The 27407-nt window shown below is 37.6% G+C and overlaps 1 protein-coding gene across 4 annotated transcripts in view; it reads left to right on the top strand.

The window, feature by feature from the left end:
• The window catches only part of NTN1 (netrin 1), a 215951-nt gene that overhangs the window by 100505 nt on the left and 88039 nt on the right, over positions 1–27407 (top strand). For all 4 annotated transcript variants that reach the window (XM_088133490.1, XM_088133491.1, XM_025175889.2 and 1 more), the window contains exon 5: positions 729–782. In XM_088133490.1, coding sequence (XP_087989616.1) covers positions 729–782 — 54 coding nt within the window. The remainder of the gene's footprint in view (positions 1–728; positions 783–27407) is intronic.

Here is a 27407-nt window from a genome sequence, read left to right as displayed (position 1 = left end):
AGCATCTAGAAATTAAAATAATAGCCAGTGGACATGAACCCAATCTTTCCTTTCATGTTGGAATGGATCAAGTTTTTAGATCTCTCCCAGCTGATGCTAACTTTACTGATGGAAAGACAGATAAAAATCTCTCTTTTTTTCTTCTTCAGAAAGACAGCTATTTTAAGTACTGCTGATTTTGTTTAGGGAAATGGTATGAAAGGGAACAATTAGTCCCTGAAATGCTACTTCCCCATCAATTTAGACTACTCTCAGAACTGCTATAAAGGGGGGGGAAACTTTTAGTAATGGAACCTCTAAATTGCATCCAATGAATGGGCCTCACATTCATAACAAGGATTTTTTTTTTACAAATTCCTAGAAAAAGGCATGATTCCTGGAAATGTGGGTGTTGCTTTCAACTGGTGTATTCATGGATGTATATCAAGATTAACATAGGTGTTGCTACTATTTGCTATGATAGCTAGGTGGCAGCCTATCCTGAATGTAATTTTTTGTGGATGGTGATGGAAAATTATGGAACAAAGCTGAACAAATGTCCATATACACAGTTATGGATTAGCTTCTCCACCACAGTGTGGTTCAGTCACCCTGTCACTTCTATGAAATGATGATTTTTGCAGTCATCTATCTAGCAGTATAAAATTGCACAATTCCTTAGCTAGAAAATAATACATGTCCTTATTTGTTTGTTCTTTTTTCTGTCCGCTTTCTCTTTTCACCCACAGAGATTCCTGTTGTTCCTCCTACCACTGTGGCCAGCAGCACAGAAAAGCCTGCAGGTATACTATTATTGTTGTTGTTATTTTACTACTATCATCATATCACCGTCACCACCACCATCATCATTAAATGTGCTTAATCAGAAGGGTGTGGTATCTAAGTATGGTTAGGCTGTTCAACGGTTTGCTAAAACCGTCTGCCCTCATGACAGGATATGCTACTAAAGAATATAATAAGTATGTAATACATATATCCCATTTCCTAGAGTATGTAGATCTGTGGCCAGGGATGATGCACCTCTGTCTATAGCCTGAGTTAGGAAAGTGTCAATGACTTAAAATATGGCAAGCTGTCTTTTACAAGGCTCCCAAGAACCAATCAGATCAGTCTGAAGCACCAAGTTTATCTAGAAAGGCCTATCCAGTAACTTGGTTTTTGTTATAAGGTTGTTTACTATAAAGCTGTCAAGGAGAGAGAAGTGATTTATAAGCAAAGTCAGGGTTCACACAAGGTTATTCTAACAATCTGCTGAGATGTAGGAAGTTAACAAGGAAGGCTCAGTATTGGTTAGGGTTTCTTTTCTTTTTATGTGACTATGACATGTAGGATATATGTGTGCTGTCACTTAATATTATCAAGGTTTGAGAAGTCTGAGTAGCAGTAGCAGAGCTTTTGTAAATATACATATTACCTATAGCTTGCCAACCTTGGAAACAGGAAATGCAGGACATTAAGGATTGGAACCACCAGCCAATGGGCTGATTATTGTCTGTAGAAGTTCCCCATTTGTCTCACTAGCATTTTCCTTTGCCATCATCAACTTATACCTCAAACTCAGTCTCTTTCCCCAGGCCAGGAAAATGGAAAGGTTCTGGAGATAAGAGAACTTTTCCCATTACGAAGGCTCTAAAATAGTAAATAGACTGGTTCCATTATATGAGTCATTTCAAACAAAACCTAAATAACTTCCACACATGATAATGGAGGGACTTTCTAAAATGTTTTGTTGTCATAAAGGGATGACGTTTCCAAGGGAATGATTGCTGCTGGGAAGGGAAAAACTTAGTTCTCTCCTTCTCCAAACTGTCAGTTCTCCTAAAAAGGTTTCCCTATACGCTGAAAATAGATGTTATAACAGACCCTTTTATGTATATGGAAGATGTTTTAAAACTTAATTACTCTGCAGAGGAGAGGGGATTTTCAGAGTACTCATATTTCGGTTCAGAATAGGCTAATACTGTAAGACGTGTTTTTGTCTATGTGTGTATACATTGTTATTTACATAATTCAGAAAAATAATCAGATCTACTTGCTCTGTAAGAACCTTTCAAAAATCCATATTTTATTGCTTGTGGCACATTGGGTTCCAGTTCATCCAGGTTAAGGGTGTGGAATCTTCTGCTCTACATCTCCCAGAATCTTAGGCAACTATAAAGAATGCTGGGAATTGTAGCTCAGAAACATCTGGACAACCACAAGTTCCTATCCTGTTCTAGGAATACCTATGGTATGAAGGATTGCTGACATAAGCATCTGTAGAGGGATCCAAGGGCGCAAGAGACAAATGTGCATTGTCATGTTGTGACACAAACTCTACCACTTATATACTCGTTGGTAATAAATAGTAATAAAGTATAAAAGGGCAGAGCTTGTGTGGTGACATAATGACACGTATTTTGTCATTTTGGCAGCATTCTGGATAGGAGCAGATGCCTACAGTTGCTTAATGGTTTTGGCTTAAATGGGAGATTGAACGGTTGGATTAGATGCTTATTAGAAAGGGGTAGACAATGCATAGCCCTGTTGATAATTTTGCATACCCTAGGAGCCACTTCTCATTTGCTGCTGAATCATGTGGCTCCTCGCTTACATCACTTTTTTGTTGTTGAAGTGTCCAAACACTACGAAACAATGGCAGAAAAAATCTACATATTATAAAAAATAAGGCTAACCAAATACCCAAAATTCTGTCCTAATTTCTCCCAGTCCTTTACCCATTGTTGCAAGCCCTACCTGCTTTTGTGTGGGGGCCTTAGTCAACAAAGCTTGTCTCATTAATTCCTATTTCAATTTAAATAACTTCAGTGATGTAAAATTATTGTTCCAAGTGAACAATATGGTGCATGAACCATGTTATGAAATCCAGCATGAGTTTCCTCCTTATGATACTCATGAATCTTCTCTTGTATCTTTTTTATGTAATTTTTTTTTTTTAGTGCCAATTTTTATGCTCATACATTTTTTACTGAATATAAAGTTACCATTGTTTAAAAAGCCAGTGTGGATACTCTAAGCAATCAGTGGAAATATTAACTGGAATTCTTTTCAGTGTTGTGGAGTTAGGGTTTCCTGTACATCTTATCATGTCCCTAACATTTCCAACCAAGTTAGGAGTAAAATATTGTGAGATATGGTCTATTTTATCTTGTCTATTACAATGCTTCATTTGCAACAGCTGGGATACAATGCAATTACGCAAATGCATCAACTGATCAGAGCTGGACAGGACAACAGGCCAGAGAACAAATTGTAGGGAACATTTTTATTTTGTCTCTAGAGATTGACTGACCTTGGACTTTATTACCTACTTTTGTAGTTCAAAAAATGTGTAATCAGTCTGTACATGAATGGGCAACTTCGGTCTTATGCTTGTTTTTTGGTAAAAGTCCCACTTACTTCACTTGGCTATTCAAGCTTGTAAAAATTGTAGCCTAAATTTTTTTTTACAGGGACTTAATTTAAAAAGGTCAAAGGCAAAGGTTAAATTTAGTTTCAGAATTCAAGATAAAAAGACTAGTTCTGTTTTATTTTAGAAGTCTTTGGTTACTGATATCCTCCTTGATTATCCAGTCATAAAGGGATAGCAGGGTAATAAATAAATAATTCTGGTAGGGAATCTTAATACCAGGGGTGGGCAATCAGAATAGTTTAGCTGGCAAAACATTAGGACAGAGGTAGATTATTATTTCTCCTCCTTTCCAAGGGACAGTGGAATCTGCTTGAAAAAGTTTATCTGTAACATTAGTTACGGTTTTTTAAAGGAGAGATATCGTGTAGACATGATCAATGATGTTATATTCTTCTGCCAATGACAATACTGCAGTAGACCACAGAATCATAGAACTGTGGAATTGAAAGGGACCCAAAGGATCATCTAGACCAACTCTTTGCAATGTACGGGAATACCAATTAAAATATAATTTTAATAATATAATATATAATATAAAATATCTTTGAGCCCAGCCTCTTTTTAAAAATCTCCAGAGATGGACAACCCACAACCTCTGACGATCTTACTGTTGTACAGATTTTGCCATCAGGATTTTTTTCTTAATATTTAAACAAACACTAGGTAATTGTACTTGTTATTAATTATCTTAATTTCTGTGGCAATGAAAAATCACACCTGACTGTTTTCTCTATGGAATTCTTTTATGGAACTGAATGTTTTCTCATCCCAAGTTCTTTCAGCCTGTCCTCACAGGGCATGTCCTCAAATCCCTGCATAATCCATGTCACCCCCTTTTCCTGTTCTAATCTGTAAGAGGTGTGGTGCCCAGGTGTGATATCACTTGTGCAAAGTCGAGGGGAATCACACATCTTTGAGGTAATGTTTCTTCAGATGCAGCCCAGAACTGCATTAACCTTTCTAGAAGCTATTTCACACTACTGTCCCACGTTTATCTTGATGTCAATGATCACATCCAAATCCTTCCCTGATATAGTGCTTCTAAGCCATGAATCCCCCTCTTGTATGTGTGCCTTACATTTTTCCTCCCTACATGTAATACTTTACATTTCCCCCTGTTGAAGGACATCTTGTTCCTGTCAGCCTAGTATTTTAACCTCTCTAGATTAGATTTCAATCTAATTCTGTCATCCTCAGTGCTGGCCAGACCTCCCAATTTCGTATCATCTTCACATTTGATAAACAACCCATCATGAAATAAGCAAATAAAAATAATAATTAAAATGTTGAATAATATTGTCCTCAAGACAAATCTCTGGAGAACCTCACTGAATTACCCTTTGTAGATTTTAGCTAATTCCGTCAGCAATTTTAGAGGACAAATTTGCCAAAACCATTTGTGATTCTCCCTATGGAGATTAGATAAAATGGAAGATTTATCATTATTCATTCAAACTGTTCACCTCAGACATTCAAGAAATGTTTCTTCCTAATTTGCCTTAGAAATATTCCAGTGGATCCATCCTTTACACAGACCTCTCAGGGTTTTAAGATACTTAAAAGAGCTGCAATCATTGTCATGTTACTAGCAAAGAAATATATTAGTTGACCAAGAAATGCTCCTGTCAATGGAGTATTTATCATCACTAATTATCATCATGTTTTATGATGGCTGTGGCTGAACAATATAAAGGTTGATTGAATGGTTACAAAGTACTTTGCAGCCCTTATTTTCATGAAACAACAAACCATACTAAGATTCCAAATATTACTCAGGCTGCAATAGAGAGAATATCAAAGCATCTCAGCAACTTCTTGTTTATTGTCTGTCCTATTACTGTCCGGAATTCTGTTCAGTAAGCTTACATCATCTCCTTGCTTTCAACAAGGATGTTTCACAATAGGACTTCTTTACAATGAAGGAAGCTAAAGGTCATGCCAGAGGTTAGAAGGCACCCATCAGGGGTTCTGGCTTGCTGTCAAATACAAAGCAAAGGTTTTTGCACCTCAGTCTTTGGGCTTGAGCCTTTTCTTTCTACTTCCATTTTGTGCACTGACATAGCTACTTTGCTACAATAGGACCTCTTGCCAGAAGCTGGAAGGCAAGGAAGAAGGTAGGGGTGCCCCTGACAACTGAATTCCATTCTCCTCCCCAGCACCCCTGTGCAAATTATTTTTTAATTTGAATTTTAAGTAGATTGTGCAATTTTATATGCCTCTTTCCTTCTATTCCATATTATTATTCTAACGCCAAATTGTTTTGGCGTGCTTTGGAGTGAAGTGAGATCACATTTGATGCTGAAATAAATCATTTCATTTTGTAAAATGAGAGGACTTGATTGTAGACTTCCCCTCTTTTCTCCTCTAGATAAAAATAAATAATACTGTAGTTTTAAAATTGTATAGTTATTTCACTCTCACAGTTTCTAAGAAGCTAGCCACAAGGCAGAACAAACAAGTTAATTTACTTCGGTCAGTCTAACTGTAAGTCAAAATTATCGTTGTGAGGTAAATTAGCATACTTTTTAAATGAAAAGTAGTTCAGTGAAAATCTTCTGGGTGGATCCTGCTTTCAGTTCACTCAGTTAAGCCCTTTCTTCATATTGATATATTTTGGTTTTACTGTACGTTCTAGCCCTTGGTATAGCAACAAGATATATTTTTAATACTTTTCTGATATATTGTATACATTGAACAGATTCGTGTTGGCTGAAGGAATCATGCATTAATCTAATTACGTTTCTAGATACCATTTTGAAATATAATTAGGAATTCTGATTGCCCTTCCAAGATCTAAGCTTGAGAGTAGGGCTGCCTGGCACTCATCCTAGTCCTGCTGCATTTGGAAGATGTTCTGAATCCCTTGAAAGTGCAGCATAATATGAGTGAGTTTAGCAGGAGATAGAATCATTCATGGGCTTAACCCTGTGCTTTGACGTGCTTCTGGACCTCAGTGCAACTACTTTTTTATGCATTATTGCATAGTATTCTCTTATTCAATTAGTAATAGAACTCAGTCCTGCTAGCATCTGGAAAGCTAGCAGAAAATTAAAACCAGAGAATAGCAAAACAACTACATTAATTAAAAAAGAAATTAGAAGCACAATCAATCAATATATCATGTGCAGAGGTCCAAATAGATCATTCCATCTTATAGTCAATAAAAAACAACCACCCACCAACCACAAACAAATCAACAAAGTTCTGTTAACACAAAAAAATATGGTAAGCTTCATTAATGTGTTTGTTGGCCATGCGCAGGGTGCCAAACCTCACTGCTTTTATATTGCTCCCCAGGTAGAATGACCATATTTGAATTTTCTAATAAGTGGATATTCTGGACAGGAACTACCCAGCATACTGCACATGGTGCACTGCATAAAACTTGCTAATTTACTTTTGCTCTTCTCCCTGCCCTTCCCCCCAGCCCCACAGGCATTCTGTGTCTCAAGCCCTGAAGATACATCTACAGATATATTATAATCCAAATTAGTGACTTAATTCTGAGTAAAAATGCATCAGTATGCATCAGTTTATAGGTGCAGCTTGGAAGATGATTTACGTATTTTACAAAGCTTTTGAAATCTTTTCACTGTGATCCTAAATACATTATGAGACCAATACATATGATTGCAATCCTGCCACACAGCTTACACACAACCTCTACATTCTGCATTCAGTTGTTATTTACAAGGCACTAAACATATTTCCCAGACGTGTACATTTTCAGCAGTAGTCCACTCCAAATACACAGGCAGTGCCTGACAAGTAGGGTATGTCTGAGGGCAAAACAGATCTATGATAATTCTAGCCCTAGAACACATCAGTGATTTAAAAGTGTGGATCTGTCATCCAGACATTTTGGCAAGCTACTGAGGCCAACCCAAATTCCTGAAGTTCTTATGGCTGGGACTGGTCTGACTCATCTTTGTGTCTTCTCCTCTCAATTAGCAGCATGATAGAATCTGAATAAAATAAATCCAGGGATCTTTTCATAAAGGTGTCCTGCCTTAGTGCAAAAGGAGTTTATCATGTGTCCTTCAGGTAACCTGATTCTGATTCATCCTTCTGTCTACTATATTGACACAAATAAATATTCACTTAATCCTATTACATCACTTATACAGTCCCAGTTTCTCCAGAATATAACTCAACACTTCTTTTCTTATTCAGCCAATGGTGCCTTTTCACCTGTAGAAAGGCAGGCAAGAATTTTAAAAGGACTGTTGTCCCTGAAGAGATGGAAACATCCACCAAGGCTACTAACACTTAATGTGCCACTTTGGCTAGATATTTTTCTAGTTGGGGTAGGCAAAGCCTTTGCTACTCCTTTTCATGTTATCTTATACCATTGGCCTATCAAAGGGATACTGGATAGATTCAGAATGTTCAAGTAGGATGACACTTGATCAGTTATAGAGCTCTTGGATGATGACAAGCTATCACTGTTGATTCTATTGTTGTGGAATGTCTGTAAAAGATTCACCTTACCTTTAAACAGACATTTCAGTCTTGTTCTTATTTATCTTTCCATAAATGGAAGATACGGACTATATTTTGTTGTATGATTAGACTGAAAGAAAAGTTCTATTCAGCAGTCTTGCTGTTCACTTTTTACATTTGGGAAGCTGGAAGTTATCTGCAAGTCTTTGTTCAGGGGAGTTAAAATTAAGGACCCTTGAAACTGCTAGCCATCTGCTCTTAATAGTGCATTTTCATAAGTGATCCTAAACTATAAGAATGTGGGCACCAGGAAGGGCCATGGGCACACACTTGTTCATAGTGCCTTAGCTTCTATAAAAGCCTATCCAATTCATGATTTCAATTCTGGCAGCCCCAACTGAGAGGCTTTAATCTAATTTCATGCTTTATTTGCACCCATTTGTTTTTCAATCAATCTTGTTCAACAAGAAGAAAAGATAGTGCTGGAGGTTCATTTGTGTGTTCTTGTTCCAAGGGTGAGGTTAATAGCAGTTATGTTTTCCCGGGATTGCTCAAAGTTCACGGAGCTTTACTTGTTCAGTTTAGTTCTCTGTTTATATCCAGCACATCCTTCTGTTCCCAGGATTTACATCCAAAAGCACTCAAACCAACGATTGCAGCAGATCCTTGTAACTGGGCTTCAGCTATACCAGTTCTCAAAAGCAGACTGTGGTTAGCAGAGTCCTTATAAAGGTGCTTAAATTGACAACAGCCACTTCAGATGTCCTGTAGAAACCAACAGAAGCTGGGGAGTGAGTAGCATGGGAGTAATAATCCCACAGGAACAAGGCTGAAAATGATTTTGAAGCTGAAACCAGGGGAGGTAAAAATAGGTCTGTGCACATAGCAGAATTTAGCCATTCAAAGAAGTCGAATGAACATGCTACGGATATTTGAATACAAGCATTAAAAATAAGTGTTTTTATGCTAATATTGAAGCCTTTGACTTTAAATGGAAGTATTAGTATGTTGGTAGAATACAGTTATGAAAGCATACTCTAGAAAGGATAAGAAAAATTATATCAGGAGTGGTGATACCTTGGTGTATAAAATGTGGTGTCAGAAACGTCACAGAAGGAAGACACTATCAGGAAATCACTATGGCTGACAATGTCAGTCCCTGAAATAATTTAGTACTTGGTGAAATGCTTAGGGTGTTCTGGAATAGAGAAAGAGATCAAAGAGTACATCCAAAGGGGAAAATTTGATAATGGGTGATTTTAATTACCTATGCATAGATTGTTCAGATTCAAATGTTCAGATCTGGCTGTCATAAATGACTGTGTCCTTGAAGAATTTATCATATACCTAGTGGATGAAACGATGATCTGAGACTTAATTATGACATCCAAGACCCAGTGTGAGATGTGTTGATGCACTGATTGGAAAGAAGGGCCACAGTGGTATGGCATTTAATTTACATTAGAGGAACACTGCCAAGGAAGTCTAATATAGCCATGTTTTACTTCAAAAAAAGTTCTTAAAAACAAGGACTTGCTAACAAGAAAGTTGGGAGGAAGGTTCATAATCTTTCCAAAATAGTTGTAAATTATGCAAAACCATAAGTTCAGCTAGTATACTGTATCTGTCAAGAAAGATACCTCAAAATCCACCCCTCCCCCCAGTATAAGTAGTGAAAAAGTCCTGCTCAAATCAGAAAAATAAAGAATGTTCCATACAGTATGAAGCATCACCAGTTTATTCTGTGCAAATGCAGTGTTGGCAGATGAGTGCTGCTACTCAAAAATTGTGGGGGAGGAGGCTCAATTTCCTCTCTTGCTGGTCTCATTAAGAGTTGAAGATGAAAAGTTCCCATCAGGAGATGGCTCTCTTTCTAATACCAGAACAGTCAAAATGAGTAAGGGCCCTCAAGGGATACACAAATCTGTAAGCATGGGAAAATGCAAGTTCATTTTTTTATTAGAATGCTCAGTATTGCAGTCACACAAAAAAGCTTGTGTCACTGAATCAGAAGTTATTAGCACTGAAACTGTAACTCTGTTTATGTAAATCTGTGAGTTAATCATACCCAAGTAAATTTCCAAATCATGGTGGAAATATTTGTATATTTATTTGTACTATGTAAATTGCTTCTGTAAGCAAAGTATCAGCAGTACACGCACAACAGACAGCACTACAACCTTTCAGAAGCAGGGCTTCTGGCCGGGCCCTCCATGCACGAAGGGTCCAGTTTGTATGGCCTGAAGTTTCTATCTGATGCTGTGCATGATTTCCAAAATGACTGTGTCTTTGGTCAGAAGTATAGCTCGTCATAAATGGTACTTCTGTACAATGTGGACCAGCGATAAGGCTGATGGAAGTTGTGTGTGCTCCAGAAGGGATCAAGTGTCTACTGTGTTTTAGATATTGCCAAACTTTTTGATGGGTGGAATTATCCATTTGATTTAGATAGTCATACCTGACCATTGCCAATACTATTACAAAGCAAGCTATTTAAAAAACAGATGTCAAATGTTTATTGAAGTATGCAGTTTGCTTTGAACTTCCAGCTGCTGGGAATTTTAAAGAAATCTGGATATATTTAACCTGTACAAGTAGTTAAAAAGATAATGTTTAGAATGTATTAAGCACATATTTTATTCCAAGTGTTGTTCAAAAAGAAGAATGGAACAGTCTCTTCAAAACAGCTTCTCTTTAATAGCTATATTTAATGAAACAAAAAAGTAACTACAGAGGAAAAAACAAATAAGTGGATTTTAGAACTTGAAAAAGAAAAGAAAAAAGTTGGATTGCAAAGGAAAAGTTGGTCTATTGTTCATTATTTAGAGGCAGACTTACTTTACCTTTTTCTAAATTTAAAGAGAAGTATGAAATGGAATACATTGTTTCCAAAGTTAAAGAAACAAACATTTTCTCCTCATTCTGATATAAGTATAGCCTGTTCAATTTAGAGTTCATAGAGTTCATCTATGGGCCAGAAGGGACCTTAGAGATAGTCTCTCTGCCCAGTGCAGAAATCCACTACTATAGCATCCCTGACAGATAGTGATCTGCTGGAATTTAAGAAACCTCCAGTGAAGGAGTCTACCACCTCATGGGCAGTCTGTTCCATTGCTGAACAGCTCTTAATAGCTAGGAAACTTTTCTTGATGTCAGACCAAAATCTATTTCCTTGTAATTTAAACTCATTGTTTCTTGTCCTGTCTTCTGGGACGACTCTGAAGAATTTTGCCCTGTCTTCTACATGATAGTACTCCAGATATTTGAAGACAGCTGTCATACCTCATCACAATTTTTTCCAGACTAAATATACCCAGTGCCTCCAATACTGCCCCTTGGGTTTTCCCTACCCAAATGTAGGATTTTACATTTGTCCCAATGGAAATTCATCTTGGTAGTTTCTTCCCTTTGTCCCAGCTTATCAGGATCCACTGAGATGTTTGCTATCTCTACCTATCATTGCGTGGGTCCTCAAATTTGATACTCATATCTTCTATATTTTTAACTATGTTGTATCTCTCAGTATCCTATCCTATCCTATCCTATCCTATCCTATCCTATCCTATCCTATCCTATCCTATCCTATCCTATCCTATATCATGAAATACCTTCTTTTAAGAAGGCACACTTGCTAATTCTCACACTTCACAAAGACTTTCCTGAGGCAGGGTCACGCTAAGAAAAATATTTCTTATGCAATATAAGGCTTCTGATAGATTCATCTGATAGATTCATTTATGCTGAATTATAGTTCCAGGCAGAACCTTTTCACACAGCTTCCTTCACAGACACTCTAACTTTGGTCCCCATCCACTCTGTGGCCATTCCCCCTAAGTTTGTAATGATAATGGCAAAGTCAGTCAAAGAACCGCTTAAAGCAGCAAAATATTTGGCAGAAACAGTACTTACTTGGCAGAGAAAACAAACTCTGGCTCTCCAAAAACATTTTTACAGTCATCCATGGAACCATTTGCTGCTCTGATGTTGATCTTGAAGATATTAAAATGAATAAACTTACTCTAAGGACAGATTGAGCCTAAGCACAACACTGTAGAATTGTAGGATTGGTTGGAATAGGACTTGAATAGCAGTAAGTTCAACATCTTGTACTAAGAAGAAGAAATGATTGCTAATGGATTGGCCTTTTTGAGTCATATTTTGACATAAAAGAGAGGCAATGATTATGGCTAATCTTCTGCTAGATCAGGGTTAGTATACTGCCCCCTAAGCAGTCCTTTCTTTATCTATGATACCCTTTCATTCCCTAGGTTTTCACTGCACATCTGCTCTCCAGCAGTGGCTGTATAACCATGGTGGATCATGGGACTTCTTTTTTGAAATACTCTGAAAGATATCAGGTAGTTTATCTGTAAATGGACATTCTTTCCACATTTAATTTATTCTGAGATAGAGTGAAAGCTAAGGATTCCTCCTGCTCTTTCTTCTGTAATATTCTAAGTGGTCAACTTGGAAAGTGGATAATCATTATCTTTCTCCCTTTGCTTATCACTCCTCAAAGCAGATAGCTTTTGGTCCAACATTACAAGAATTTCTTCTTCTCATGCATTCCCCCTTCTATTTTGTACACTGTGCTGAAATTGTGTCCTGCTGCATAAAATGCTCATATAAAGAGGTTTAGAGGCTTGGCTGTGCAGCTGGAGAACAAAGCAGCTGGAACATGATGTTGCATGGGGATTAACTTGAAGCTTTGCTGTCTCTTGACTTGTTTGCCACTGCTTTCATTGCGAGCACAGGATTTTGCAAAACCTGATTCCTATTTAATGAAATAAATCCATCGGTACAGTTTCCAGGTCTTCCTTTTGTCTTCAACTTCTGGACATTTTCTAGAGATAACTACCTTTTTTATCCAGAAGGTAAATTTTGAACTTTTATTTAATCATTTTCTGAGTTCACATGATATGTCGAATCTGAGTTCACACTTATTTGTGGCTAAGCTTTAATTGACCTCATTAAGCATGCTGTCTGAACCCAGCCTTTGGTTATAACACTACCGGTGGATGGATTCAATGATGTCTTATGAATTTCCTTCACAGGTATTTGTTTACTGTTTCCAGTCACAGAAAAGCACAGTTGTGTGTGAATGTTGTGCATTATTACAATTAATTAATCAAAATGATTAATACAAACCATTTTGGGAGAGTGACAGATAAGTAATCCAAGCTAAGATACTTCAAGATCTAGCATAATCCAAAGCCCATATAAAAAGAAAGAAAATGGGAAGCGGAAGATATAATAAAATAAATGTGCTGTGAACAATATGCACCAGTTTCCCCTCAAATGATAACCAAAATGTAATGTACTGCAAACATCAGCTACTCTGTATCGCAAGGGTCTGGCATTCTGTTGAGCATTATGCCTCCCAGCTAATACAAACCTGTACTTCATCATAGGCTCCAAATGTCTCTAGCATTGTTATTTAAGAAGTGTTCTGGGTTCCATGGCTTCAATGCCAGACATTTTATGACTGCATTACTTCAAATTCTGAATACCATCCTGAGAGCATGGTGAGCCTTCCCCTTTTAAAGCGGGATGGGGAGATTGCAACTTCAACGGCTAAGCAACTCAGACAGCTTTAAAAAAATGGTTATGGTTGCTAGGATTTGTAGTTTAGCAACCTTGGGGGGGGGGGAATCAAAGTTTCTCCATCCTGGCTTAGTAGGTTGGGTGGGATTTGCCCTGGTGGGACACCCTATTAGTTGCTGCCCAACAGAAGAAAACACCAGAAATGGACTTACAGTGATTGCTCACACCAACTTCTGGGCAGTCACACGAAGCACTAAAAAATTGAGGAGGAATTACTAAGTAGTGAAGTGACAAGAAAGGCATTCAGCTATAAAATTACTTCTGACATTATACCTAAGCAGCAAATGAGGCAAAACAGCTGCCCCACATTTTGTCTTGCTTGGAGGATTTAAAAATGTGATGTGTTTTTTAAATCTACTACTTTCCAAATCCATGTTGTTTTGACTAGGAATGAGAGATGGGACTGTATGTTGCCAAGCTTGTTATTGTTGTTCTTCTTTTTATTATTATTCAGAAAGACTTAATATTTCATCTTTTGAGGGGAAGGACATTTGCAACCTCCAAGAGCAAGGACAGGGACAGTAATGCACTTTAACTCCCACAAACACTCAGATCAGGAATTGCAAAAAGATGTAACCCAACACCTTTTTGGGTAGGCATTTTATTTATTGAATCCATATCCTATTTTTCAATCCAAAATGCATGCACCTTCTCCTAGATTCTCGCGGTTTACTCAGCTACATTCTTAAATTTTACATATCCTCTGATACTTCAGGACTAGGGTAGTCCTCACAAACTGGCATATGGATGTTTTCTTGCTAGCCACCTGGTACTTTGCTGCCATTCTCTTAAGGCTGCAGAAAATCTCAGAGTATTTATTCAGTTTTCATTCCTTCTTGGAAACTTGGTTCAAACATAAAGCCCATCAAGGTATCATAGCATGCATGCTTGTCTGACTATGCTACAAGTTAGTATGTGTTAAAACATACTATGAATAGGAGATTAAAATATCATCTACTACAATATATCTGCAGTCAGCTCTGTCCACAACTGCTAGTTTTAGCTTCGTTGAACTGTGAGATAAACATACACGACAGTGATTTTAAGTCATTTTTGAACAGAACTCAGCTCCTGGTGACTCCATAGATACATCCATGTAATTTTCTTGGCAAGAATATGAAAGTTTCTTGTTTTGTTGACCTTTCAGGTACAACCCTGGAATTTCCTGATGGTCTTCCATCCAAGTACTGTACCAACTGGTTCCAACTTTCTTAGCTTTTCAAGATCAACCATGTTTAGCTAGGTGCTTACGTCTTCACAGACATATGTTTCTGACATTACTTGCTCTTGGAGACAGCACGTGGAGATAAAATATTAGCATAGTCCAGCAAGTTGCAACATTGCAGAAAGCAAAATACACTTCCTACTTCCAATACAATTCAGGACTATCAGAGGTGAAAGGGAAAAAGCAAGAGGTGGTATAAGGAAGGAAGAATTTAGTGTTTCATTCTTCCATCTTTCTCAAAGGCTATATTGAAATGGCATCTTCTCTCCAAGCATCACAGAAAAAACATTATATCAGACTAAAGATACCAACCTACATGAGATCTGGAGGCTGCTGATGCTGACCTTGATTATTTCATTAGTCCATTTGGATTGCTAACCATTAATGTGGAGATAGAAATTAAGTCTGCATGTCAGACATTAGAAAACCTGCTTTGCAAATGCTGTATATTAAACATGTTGGTGGCCTTCAGCAGTTTTGTACTGCTTCTTTCGTTAAGTCCCAGCCAGGATCGCCAATAGCTAGACTAAATATGGCCCATCCCTAGCCACTGGCACATGGTGTAATTAGTGCCCTGGCATTTGATGCTGCTCATATGATTTTACACTGTAGTACAAAGAAGACAAACTAAGCAAGAGCTGGATTTTTTTTCAAAAATTTAAAAACCAGTTAAATGTTCTACACTGAATTTGAGTTAAAAAAATCAGTGTTAAAATTCTGGATTGAACTGAATTGGACATCTGTCTATTTCAATAGGTTGAAAAACCTAAATATAACATTTTTTTAAATCTTGGTTTTAAAATACTGATAGTTATTATACTTCGATCATGTACTAACAATGAACAGTCTGTAAATATTAAATGCCAATTGCATTCTTAAATATTCTTGCTTGGAAGTCCATTGCTAAGAATTTAGTTGAACTTACATTTGATTATTTGGGTATGTCCAGAAAATATTCCCCATCAAAAGTCATACATGAAAAGACAAAAGAGACATGGAGATTATTTCTGTTGGATTTTTTGAGCATTAGAAATTAGAATCCCAAACTTGTTTGCAGCAGCTCTGTTTGGTTTGTATCAGGGTTGCTTCATTTTTACATATAACACTCTGAGCTTTCAAGTTGGGAAAATCAGCCAACTTCAGTATTTTCAATGTAGCACTCTGCCTTTGTCTGGGAAATCAGCCAGAACTATGCACTAAATGATAACACAAATATCTTATGCTATTTTTGCATCAAAAGGAATAGACCGAAGAGGGCAAATGTAGCAAAAAACAAGAAAAAAATTAATTACTTTATTCTGTTTACTTACATATTTATATGAATTATCAACCACTTGAAACCCAAGGGACTCTTGCTGGTGTGCAAATGCAAAGCAGAATAAACATAATTTATATATAATAATTAATTAATATACTGGTTAATAATAATATAAACCAGTAAACCATTCTGGTGCTGATAATTTGGAGTGGCCTGGTATCATCTTGTGATTTATGTTTTCCTTGATATTTTTCCATTGGAGTTACTTTTAAGATGTTGTTTATGATTTAAACAGCTCTGTTTTTTTAATCTTTCCATTGTTGAATAGTTTCATGAGGATACATAAAGATAAAAGGGATTTTTTTTATTTCCCCCTTTTCTTATCTAGCTACTGTAAAATTAGTTTATCTCCTAAAGGAGTTGGAGAAGGAAGAGTTGGCTCTGCTTGCCATGTACTTCAGTGCAGGACTAGGAAAAGGCACCACATAATTTAGTATTTCATTGTTTCTTATTTTCCCGTTTAAACGTGTCAGAAAAGAAGCACAGTTTGTTGGAGCCCTCTGTCACTGGGGTTAGGGGGTGGGTGCCAAGTGAGGCACTCCGAAGATATGTAGAGGCAGAAATACCTACCAAGCTGCTACATCAAGGCAGGAAGTGAAGTTAAGGTGTGTAGACCCAGAGGGATTCCGGGAGAGAAGATCTGAGGCTTCCAACCTTTCACCACATGGGTTCCCCTGTGTTGCTATATGGTGGTAGATGTGAGATAATGGGCATTAGGGGCAGCCCAGGGTAATTCCCACCCACCCACTTTGTAAAGGTTTTTTGCTTGTTTGTTTTGGAAAGGATATTGCTGTTTTGTACCTGATAGAGGGGCATTTTTTCTTTTTCTTTTTCTCAAATTCTTTCTAGCAAAGACATAAAGTGCCCTGCACACACAAAAACCTTTTCTTTTTATTTTATCTTTTGGTTTTCAGGTTTGACAGGATAGCTAGTGTAATGATGGGGACAGAGTTTTCCCATATGTTATTGATGGGTGGACATCTTTTCTTGACCAGCCAGTAGAAGATAAGGGACAACAGTTCCAAAAATTATGTGCTGGAGGGGTGGGGAGCTCAGCCACCCCTACGAGATCCAACCAACCAAGCACTGCAATGGGACCCATCTCCCTATTGGAATTAAAGAAATTGGAAATCCAACTCCAGTTAAAAAGAATGGAGTGGGAGTTCCAAAGGAAGGAGGGATGAACAGTGAACTGGAAAAAGTGGAAAAGTTAAAAACATTGGAACTGGAAGAAAAAAAAATAAAAGAGTGGTGCTGGAGAAAGAAGAAAAGGGTCATGTTTTTCAATTAGGAAGGGAGAGGTTGAAGGGTAGAGTGTCTTCTTTTGCAAACAATCCAGCACTCTCAGAAGTTCCTGTGAAAAGGTACAAGTTTCAAAACACAGGGAGGGGGACAAAATTCCTAGACATTTTTTAAGGAACTTGCCACTGCTACAAGGTGGAGAATAATTCATTATATCACCATGGCTTCTATAGATAACAGGCGGATGTTCCCAACAGGCCTGTCCTACACAAAGTAGGGGAAGTACTTAGATCTTTTGAGATGTCACTGTCAAAAGGCCACTGCTTCACAAAAGGGCCAGGGCCTTTTTCAGGCCAATCAAAGTCAAATATTGAATTGATAAACATAAACTTTTAGGTCCAGTTCTATACTTGCCTTTCACGACAAATAATTATTTTATAAAGTCAGGGAGGCCAGGAAATTGTCAGAAGAAAGCAAAGTCAAGATTTCTGACAGCAAAGCTCATATGAGCCTCTAAGGAACTTATTTATTTATTTCTTAATCATCTTTATAGGCTGCCAAATCTCTAAGGCTTCTCTGTGGTTTTCAAGATCAACATACCCAGGAAACAATATACAATAAACTATATATATATATATATATATATATATATATATATATATATATATAAAATGGTTCACAAACTAATGAAAATATAGAGTAAAATTAAATTAACCCTATTAAAGTATAAGCAAACGGAGATGGAATCAAGGCCCCAGTGCCCTCTGGAAGAGCTCTGTTTGAGTAGCTTCTGGAAGGAAGTCAGGGAGGGAGCCAATGGGATGCCGCCTGGCAGACTGTTCCAAAGGATCGGCACCACTATGGAAAAGCTGAGCCTCAGCCCCTCCCATACCTCCCTAAATTAGGGCAGATTTCAATTTCAGCAGGGAAATTGGGTGCAAGCCAAGGAACCACAATAAGCTCTTAGGAATTTGGCCAAACAGCTTCAAGAAGGTTTCAGTTATGGTACCTACAGATCCATGCATCTTATATCATCTGGCTGATGACATTTGTGTTAATATTTTTATCGTAGCTATAACTATTATAGATCATATACTATTGCCATTATTATGACTAAGTTGTGACTGAAGTCATATTATTGGTATAGCATAGAATAAGTCCAGGCACTGATATTCCTTTGTGCAACAAAGGACAACTAAAATAAACAAATATACTGTGAATATATTTAAAGGTGTGCTATTGTACCCAGTTATTTCATTCCTATCAACACAATAAATTACATTAACTTCATTGCCAACTCATTCCAATAAAAAGCAAATTTCTTCTAGACTTCCAAAGAGTATTTATTTTTCCTTTCTTGCTTAAACCAACATTTGTTATAGCTAGGTATATTATCCATTAATAATTGATGCCACATACTCTTGTTCCAATCCTCTGCTGATTATTGTTTTTCCAGTTCACAAGGTTACATTCCTCAGTTATTTTTTCTTAACAGTTCACAACGTATTTAGTATTATTATGCAGGCCCACTTTTTGGAAAGGCTAACGGTCAAATGACAATTTATATAAGAAAATTTCTTTAAGAATATCTATTATTGTTGCCCCAAATTTTTAATATGTTTGCCTTTCCTCCAGATACTCCTAACTCCAGTTTATCATATATATATATCTCTTAGTAGTAAACATATATCAAATCATACCACCTTTGTCATCTATACAGGGTATATACCTTAAGTATAAGATTTTGAATTTTAAAAATCTTTTTAGCAGCAGTTTCAATTTGTCAGGACAGACCAGTTGTCAAGTGGACCGTCCTGACAAATTACCTTACGTAATTGTTTTGAAATATTAATTTGAAACTTTCCCCTGTACTTTAATCACATCTACCACCTGGTTTGCATCAGCCATGGAATTTAGGTTCTGAGAAATCTAAGCAACGTAGATGCTCAAACTGCCCAACATTCACAGAAAGCAGTCAAGGGTTCATTTAGGTCTTTCTTCTGGTGAGTCAGTAAAAGACTGCAAATCATGCTGCTCTGAATCTCTGCAAGATGGTATTGTGAGGATGCACTGATGATGGCAAGTAGTTTCTTTTTGCCATGTGCCCCCTGGAAGAGTAGGCTTCAGATTTGATATATCTTCTCTTTTACCCCACTGCCTTCAGTTCTATGGGATATTGTGGTGGTAAGCAGGCTTGGCTAAAGGAAAGGAGGCATTCAGCATGATTACGAGAACCACTTAGTTTACTATCATGTTCAACAGTGATATAACTAAGGTTCTAACAGAAGTATGAGCCATATCAACCTGCAAATTCCTCAGTGTTCCTGCAAATTCCTCATTTTCCTAGTACATTTCCCACCCTTGCAGATGTGAAAAGAAGCCCCAAACTAAAACCTCAGTGATCTGACCTTGATAAAATCAATTTCTTCCTATATAGTCATGAGACCAAAATTAAGAGAATATCACTCCATACATAATGGACTATAAACAGACTGGAACAGATCCATAGTTGTCACAGCAATCATAAAGTCCTGAGTTGATACTGAAACTATATGGAAATGGAAGTTATATGAATAAGTCATTTTTTATTTATTGTGTTCTTTTCCACATTGTTACAATCAAATGATACAATCATAATCAAAGTTCAAGAAAACCCCATTATTGTTAAGGTTAGAGTTAATGTAAAATCTGACAAACGGTGAAGCCAAAACCTATATTGCTTTTAACATGATCCATCTGAATTCCAAACCAAATTAAAAACATGCTGTATTTTTATCCTCTGGAGTTTTGCTAAGGTAGAGTTGTATTGTTGCTGGGGGAAAAAAATCTTTAATAGTGACATTTTTATGGCATTGTCATTCAATCAGCAGGAGGTACTGCTAGGCAATCTTAGAAATCATAGCGGAAAAATAAGGTATGTCTCCTTCCCATCTGCTGTAGTTTTACCACATGATAATTCTTTAAAATCATCTTGTTAGTTCCTCAAAAGAGGCAAGAAAACTTGTACTACTTGTGTAAATGAAGAAGTTGTGTGTCCTGTTGGGATAGGACGGACACATCTCACTCATGTTTTCTTTCTGTTCCTGTGCAAACTGTGAAGAAACACAAAACATTTTCTTCATCTGCATTAATAAAATTTAGATAGACTCAGTTAATAATTGGAGACATTGAATCATTCTGGTAAAGTTTATTGGACTAGTCTAGGTTTAGAATAAATTTTCCAGAAACTGGTCCAGGAAGCTACAGCATGGACAGTTCTGAGCACCTCACCATTTACTCATGTTATGCCACTGCTGTGCGAGCTGCACTGGCTTCCAGTTTCTTCCCGGGTGCAATTCCAGGTGCTGATTATCACCCTTAAAGCCTGAATGGCACAGGACCAGGTTATCTGCAGAACTGCCTCTCCCCAAGGGTATCTGCCCATTTCACTTGGTCTGACAGGGTGAGTGTGCTCCAGGTCCCTTCCCTCATATGTTGCCATCTAGTGGGACCTAGACAGCATGCTTTCTCAATAGCTGCCCCTGGGATCCAGCAGGCCCCTCCCCTCCTAGCCTTCCAAAAAGCAGTGAAAACCTGCATTTTCCCACAAGCATTGGAATCATGTGAGTCTGGATCCCAGAAAGATTTTTTTATGAATGTGTGGAGAAGTGGGGCTGTAGGGGTGCCAGGAGTTTTCTGTATTGATTGTTATGTGTTTATTGTTATTATTGTTGTTTGTGAGCTGCTCAGAGTTATGTTGCATAAGATGGGCAGATGTATAATCTAGAAAATAAACAAACAGACTGGTGAAAAAGTGACTGAAAGGAAAGATCAAGATAATTAAACATCCTCGTAATGCCTAGTGGTTCTTGAAAAAAGCACAATAATTGAGGCCCAATAGAAATGTTTTTCCCAATGTAAGAAAGGGTCAACCAACACCCCGGAAGATGTAAAAGTTAAGAAGACTTCCTTAAAACTTGTCCTAACATGGGGCACTAAGAGAAGCAGGAAAAATGTAGGGTAACTATAAGGAATTCAAAAAAAGAATTTGAGGCAAAAAAAGGGAAACAATAAAAACTTATTTACATATATCTGAAGCAGAAAAAAAGCCAGAACAATGGTTCAGCCATTCGATAGCAACAGAATGAATGAGGTGCTCAAGGAGTATATAGAGATTACAGAGAAACCGAAAGAATTAATTGCATCTCTGCTACTAAAGAAGACATAGAGACCTGGACCAGTACTGACTTTTTCAGGGAGGGAATTGGAACAACTAAAGCTAATTAAAGTAACAAGTGAAGATATTCCAGAACATCTTGAGAGAGCATATAGTAATGAATCACCAGGTCTGGATGACATCCACCTGAGGATTCTTCAAGAACTCAACTGTGAAATTGCTGGCCTCCTAACAAAAGTATGTATGCTAAACAGCATAAATTACTCACTGAAATTAAAGAATACATTGTAAAACTAAGAGAAAGGAGAAGGTTGTAATAGGTCTGAATTGAGGTCTTCTGATTTTGTGCCATTGATGAATATGTACAGGGAAATGGTGGTGTAGGTTTTAATTAGGAATGAAGGAACTAGAATATATGTCAGAAAGTATACATTGGTCTTATCTATGTTGTGGCTGCATCTCAGCATAGGAATGCATAGATTTCTATGCTATATTCTAGTGAATGGTGATAATGGAAAAATCAGAGATGAGTTTTATGAAAAAATTGGAATACCCACCCAGTCTGGCTAACACAAGAAAGGACAGTGCTGATCATGAAAGACCCCCACAAGGGAACAGCACCATCCATTGGCCAATAACCTGCCTCCCCACAACATGGAAAGTCCTATCAGGCATCATAACTGCCAAGCTATAGGACTATATGGGCCAGTACATGAGCACAGCTCAGAAGAGCATTGGGAACAACACCAGAGGCTCAAAACATCAGTTGCTCATAGATAGAGCAGTCGCCTAAAACTCAAGGTCTAGGCAGACCAATCTGAGCACAGCCTGGATTGACTACAAGAAAGCCTATGACAAAGTCAACAGGACAATAAGGACCTTCCTCAAGAACTCAATGGGACTGTGGAAGACAACACTGGGAGTCAACTCAAAACAGCTTGCACAAGTGGCCATCGAGAGTGGCATATACCAAGGTGATGCACTGTCCCTAATGCTGTTCTGCATAGGCTTGAATCCCCTCAGTCAGATAATCACAAGCACTGGATACAGATACAAGTTCAAGAGTGGAACTACCATCAGCCACCTCCTCTACATGGATGACATCAAGCTGTATGCTAAGAATGAACAAAACATTGACTCGCTGATCCACCTGACATGAATCTACAGTGAGGACATTGGGATGTCATTTGGACTGGAGAAGTGTGGCCAGATGGTATTAAAGAGAGGGAAAGTAGTTAAGACTGATGGGGTGGAACTACCAGCGGGCTACATAGCAGACATACAGACCAGCTACAAGTAATTTGGCATCCTACAGTCACATGGGAACCACAATGAGGAGATAAGGAAGACAGCAACATCCAAGTACCACCAAAGGATAAGACAGCTCCTGAAGAGCCAGCTCAGTGGGAAGAACAAGATCCATGCCATCAACACGTATGCTCTGCTAGTCATCAGATACCCTGCCGGTATAGTGAGCTGGCCAAAGGACATGGAAGCTACGAATATGAAGACCTGGAAGCTCCTCACAATGTACAGAGGTTTCCACCCCAAGTCCAATACTCAGAGACTGTACACCAGCCAGAAGGAGCCGAGATGTAGCCAGGGTGCCTGATGTTGGAAAATCCTACCAGTGTCAGGAAAGGGCTGGGCTAAAAGACAGCACTGAGGCACTGATGATAGCAGCACAAGAACAGGCACTAAGCACCAGATCCATAGAAGCAGCGGTCTACCACACTAGACAGGACCCAAGGTACAGACTGTGCAGAGAGGCCTCAGAGACAGTCCAACACATAGTGGCAGGATGTAAGATGCAGGCAGGAACAGTATACATTGAATGGCACAACCAAGTAGCTGGGATTGTATACAGGAACATCTGCACAGTGTATGGGCTGGATCTTCCCAAGTCCAGATGGGAGATTCCACAAAAGGTCATGGAGAATAACAGGACTAAGATCCTGCAGGACTTCCAGATCCTGATGGACAGGCAGGTACTGGCCAATCAACCAGAAATCTTGATAGTAGACGAGGACCAGAAGACAGCAATGGTGATAGATGTAACAGTGCCAAGTGACAGCAACATCAAGAAGAAAGAGTATGAGAAGCTGGAGAGGTACCAGGGCCTGAAGGAGAAACTAGAGAGGATGTGGAAAGTAAAGGCCAAAGTGGTCTCAGTAGTGGTAGAAGCACTCAGGGCTGTGACTTCTAAGCTGGGAGAGTGGCTCCAACAAATCCCAGGAACAACATCAGAGCTCTGTCCAGAAGAGTGCAGTGCTAGGAACAGCTAAGATACTGTGCAGAACCCTCAAACTTCCAGGCCTTTGGTAGAGGACCTGAGATTCAGGAAGACACATATCACCTATAGGGGTGAGAGGGGATTTTTATATATTTTCTGCTAGATGACATGCATGGACGGGTGGGTGGGAATGAGACAAAAGAGTACAAAAAACGTAATTGGGCAGTTTGTTCATATTTAATCTGGGTTGGATCTTTAAATTTATAAAGTCTCTGAAAATTGGATATGACCGACCAGATGAAGACAGATAGACGATGGGGTTGGATGCCAGTTGGGCAGAATCTAATGAGATGACTAGGCAACTTCTTGTGCTGTCATCTGGGATCAGCTAACTTTGTAGAGTCTGAGTAATTGGACTGGGTTTTCTGTAGCCTGAACTCAGCCACCTGGATCCTGTTCCTGCCTGCCTGGCTTCTTTGGGCAGCCAAGGGTGGGCTCCATGTCTTGAGAGTTGAGAGCCAATGTGGTATAGTAGTTAAGGTGCTTCTAATTGAATGGAACAAACCCATTGCAACAATATATATTTTTATTAAATTTTACTAAAGCACACATCCCTTCAAAATATATTGAATTGGCATTGTATATATTAATGACTGCAAGGATTTTCTCTGTCTTCTTCCTCTACGGAAGAATGGCTAACTAAACTGTGGGAATGTGCCTTAATGTCTAAAGTAAGTTTGTTTTAAAAAGTAGATCTGACACACAATTCAATTTGAATTGGAAACTATTCTCGATATAATCTCATAAATGGATGCATGCTACATCCACAATTGGTTTCTAAAGCTCATATTTTAACTTACTGCATAATTTATAGTATTGGTGGAATGCATTATTTATTATTTATAGTTTCACTTAAGGATTTGAACAAGTTTAACAATGCATGTTTTGATTTAAACTTTAACCAAGATATGTGGATTTTGACTAGAAAATGGATATGAAATATCTCATAATATTATAAGTTTCTAATGATGTATTGGAATATATTAGTTTTATGACATTTCAGATTTGTTGTTTATCTACCCTTATTTTGGCAACCATGCCTAATTTTTTTTTTATTGCATTACTTATTTCTTATATTCTTTTAAAGTATATAATAAAGAATTGGGGGGGCGGGAATGTCCTTCTAGTCCACCCTCAGCTACGAAAATTCATTTGGTGGTTTTGACCCATTCTCTCTCATCCCATCCTATTTCACATAATTGTTGGGGATGGGGAGGAATAAAGCCTTACTGTGCTTAAATATAAGCACATGCCAAATAAAAATATTAAATAGTAATGTATATAAAAAGAAAAAGTTGCAAAAAATATAGTTACAGAGAGCAAGAATGATTAAAATGAAATGAGGTAGAGAAAATGCAGCATAATTTTGATGGAAATGAAAAAGTTGTTTTGGAAGTGGCTTAAACAAGGACACTCCAGCAGAATGAATGAAATTAAACATAATAGTGGTGAAATAATTTGGGAGGAGACTGAAGTGAGAGAAGGCTAGAAGGAGTATTTTAGCAATTTGTATGGGAATGATAATGATATTGTGAAGAGTGGAACCAAAATACATACATACATTAGTGAAGAAAAAGAAGTAATTCACACTATGAGAGGCAGAAAAATGGTAAGAATGCAGGAGTAGATAGTCTAATTGGAGAAATGTTATAATGTGCATGTGGTTTGTTATGAAATGGCTGTGTGACTTGTTAAATGTATGTGAGAAAATACTCCTTGCTTGATGACTGGAAGAAAGTTGTTGTTTTTTTCCCTGTACAAAGGGGAAAGTAGCAAGAATAAATGCAAAAATTATAAGAGGCTGGTTTATTAAATATGCCTGGCATAATTGTGATTGAAAAGGTATAAGAGATAATGGTGAACAAAATTTGAAAAGTGCAGTGCATCTTTGTGGTATGTATGATGCAATGAGGATTTGAATGGATTTGACAGCAATGAATTTGATTGTATGATACAATGGATTTGAAAATTAATATATCAAATAGCATGATTTGATGGGGGAGATGGAGTGGATGGTTGCAAGTTATATATAAATGGTGAAAAACTAGAGTAAGTGGATGAATTTATACCCTAGTAGAATATTTAGTACAAATGGAAATGGAAGGAGAAATTTTAAGATGTTCAAATGCAGGTAGGATGTGGTCTCATTTGTTGAAAGCTGTAAAATGGTTGCATTTAATAGCATGTTTTTCCCCTCTTGAGAGTTGGATATGTCATGAGAAACATAAAAGGAAATACAATGTTATATGAATGAGTTATGTAAGAAGAGTGTGAGGTTAAAAAAAAAAGAAGAGAGAAGATCAAGAACAAATGCATCCTGAATGAGTATGGACTGAATACATAAGTGAGTGACCAGGACAAAAGAAATATGCTGATGTGATTTTGTTTTCAACTCCATGTTGAAGGCAGCAATCCTCCAAATACCAAAGGCACTGGAGCAATGGTGGGATAGGGGTATATCCCCATCTCCTTCTTGTGCTTGTGGTTGTCCACTATGAGAAACAAAGTACTAGACTAAGATAACAATAACAATAAGCAGGATGTTAATAAGCATATTATTCTATTTGGAAAGTTCCAGTTACCTGCACCTCCCCTCTCCTCTCCTCATCAAATATTTGAATTTTTGTCATACTTAGATTTACTTAAAGTAATGTTGGGTGAGGTGGGGGCTAAAGGAAGAAGGAATTCCCAAACCTAAGACACTCTCATATTTATTCTGCCTGATTCTCCATCCATATAGCACCTTTGACCATCTATCATGAATAATCAGAACCTATGATAGGATATAATCAGAATCTATGATGGGATACATAGAAACAGACTGACTTTGTTTTGAATGGCACCCATTGAATCCATGTGTGGGACCATGGAAATATCAGAATGTCCCTTTTGCTTTGTCCATATCAGTGGTATGTGAGGGATGGAGTACAGAAATGGGTGGAAAACAGAAAGTATGGAGTGCCATACAGAAGTGTAGAGTAGCAGATACGTTGTAAGTAAAAATGTAAAAAGAGGCCAAAATTCTTTATTATATTTTACTAGCCAGGAGAATTGATAGGCCTGTGGATGCTTGTAGGGCATTTTTCATTCATATATGTAAATATGTTGACAGTAATATGGAAATAAATATGTTTTCCAGCAGATTTGCATTCTGTGATTCAATAGAATGGAGAGTGAGGAAATTAATATTCTCTCCCCCACAAAAGAGAGAGAGAAAGAAAGGAGACCCTATAGAAATGACAATGCAGGAATTGCTGTGTATCTGTGAAATTCAGGTACTGTACTGCTGGAAAATTTAGGTACTGTGAGAGAGGTTGACCAAGAAAAGAAAACAGAGTGAATATAATTACCGTGTCATAGAGAAAATGGAGCACAAAGAACTTAATTTCTTGATTGGTTATGCATAGCTTGAAAAAAATCTGGAACATAAACTATACTTAGATGTCATCATTTTTAATTAGAGAATCAAAAATAGCATTTAAAATAGAGTCTTAAACCATGGGTTAGCTTTTGAGCTTGACTCTAAGGTGACCTAAGAATGTACTTGACTTAGGGTCATTTATAGTAGATTCTTAAAATGATCTAAATTTCTTATTTGGCCATCCCTAAAACCCAGTAGTTCATATGCAATATATACCATCTGTAAGGCACCAAGATAAGAAAGAGCTCATGTGTTCTGTTGTGTCATATAATGGAACTTACTTTGAACTCAAG

The sequence above is a fragment of the Python bivittatus genome, unplaced genomic scaffold (genome assembly GCF_059951505.1).
Source record: "Python bivittatus isolate LINGU-HERP-01145 unplaced genomic scaffold, Pbiv_v1 ctg000080_np1212, whole genome shotgun sequence".
NCBI classification, from domain to species: Eukaryota; Metazoa; Chordata; class Lepidosauria; order Squamata; family Pythonidae; genus Python; species Python bivittatus.
The sequence above is the reverse complement of the archived record's forward strand: the minus strand, read 5'-3'. Positions and strand labels throughout refer to the sequence as shown.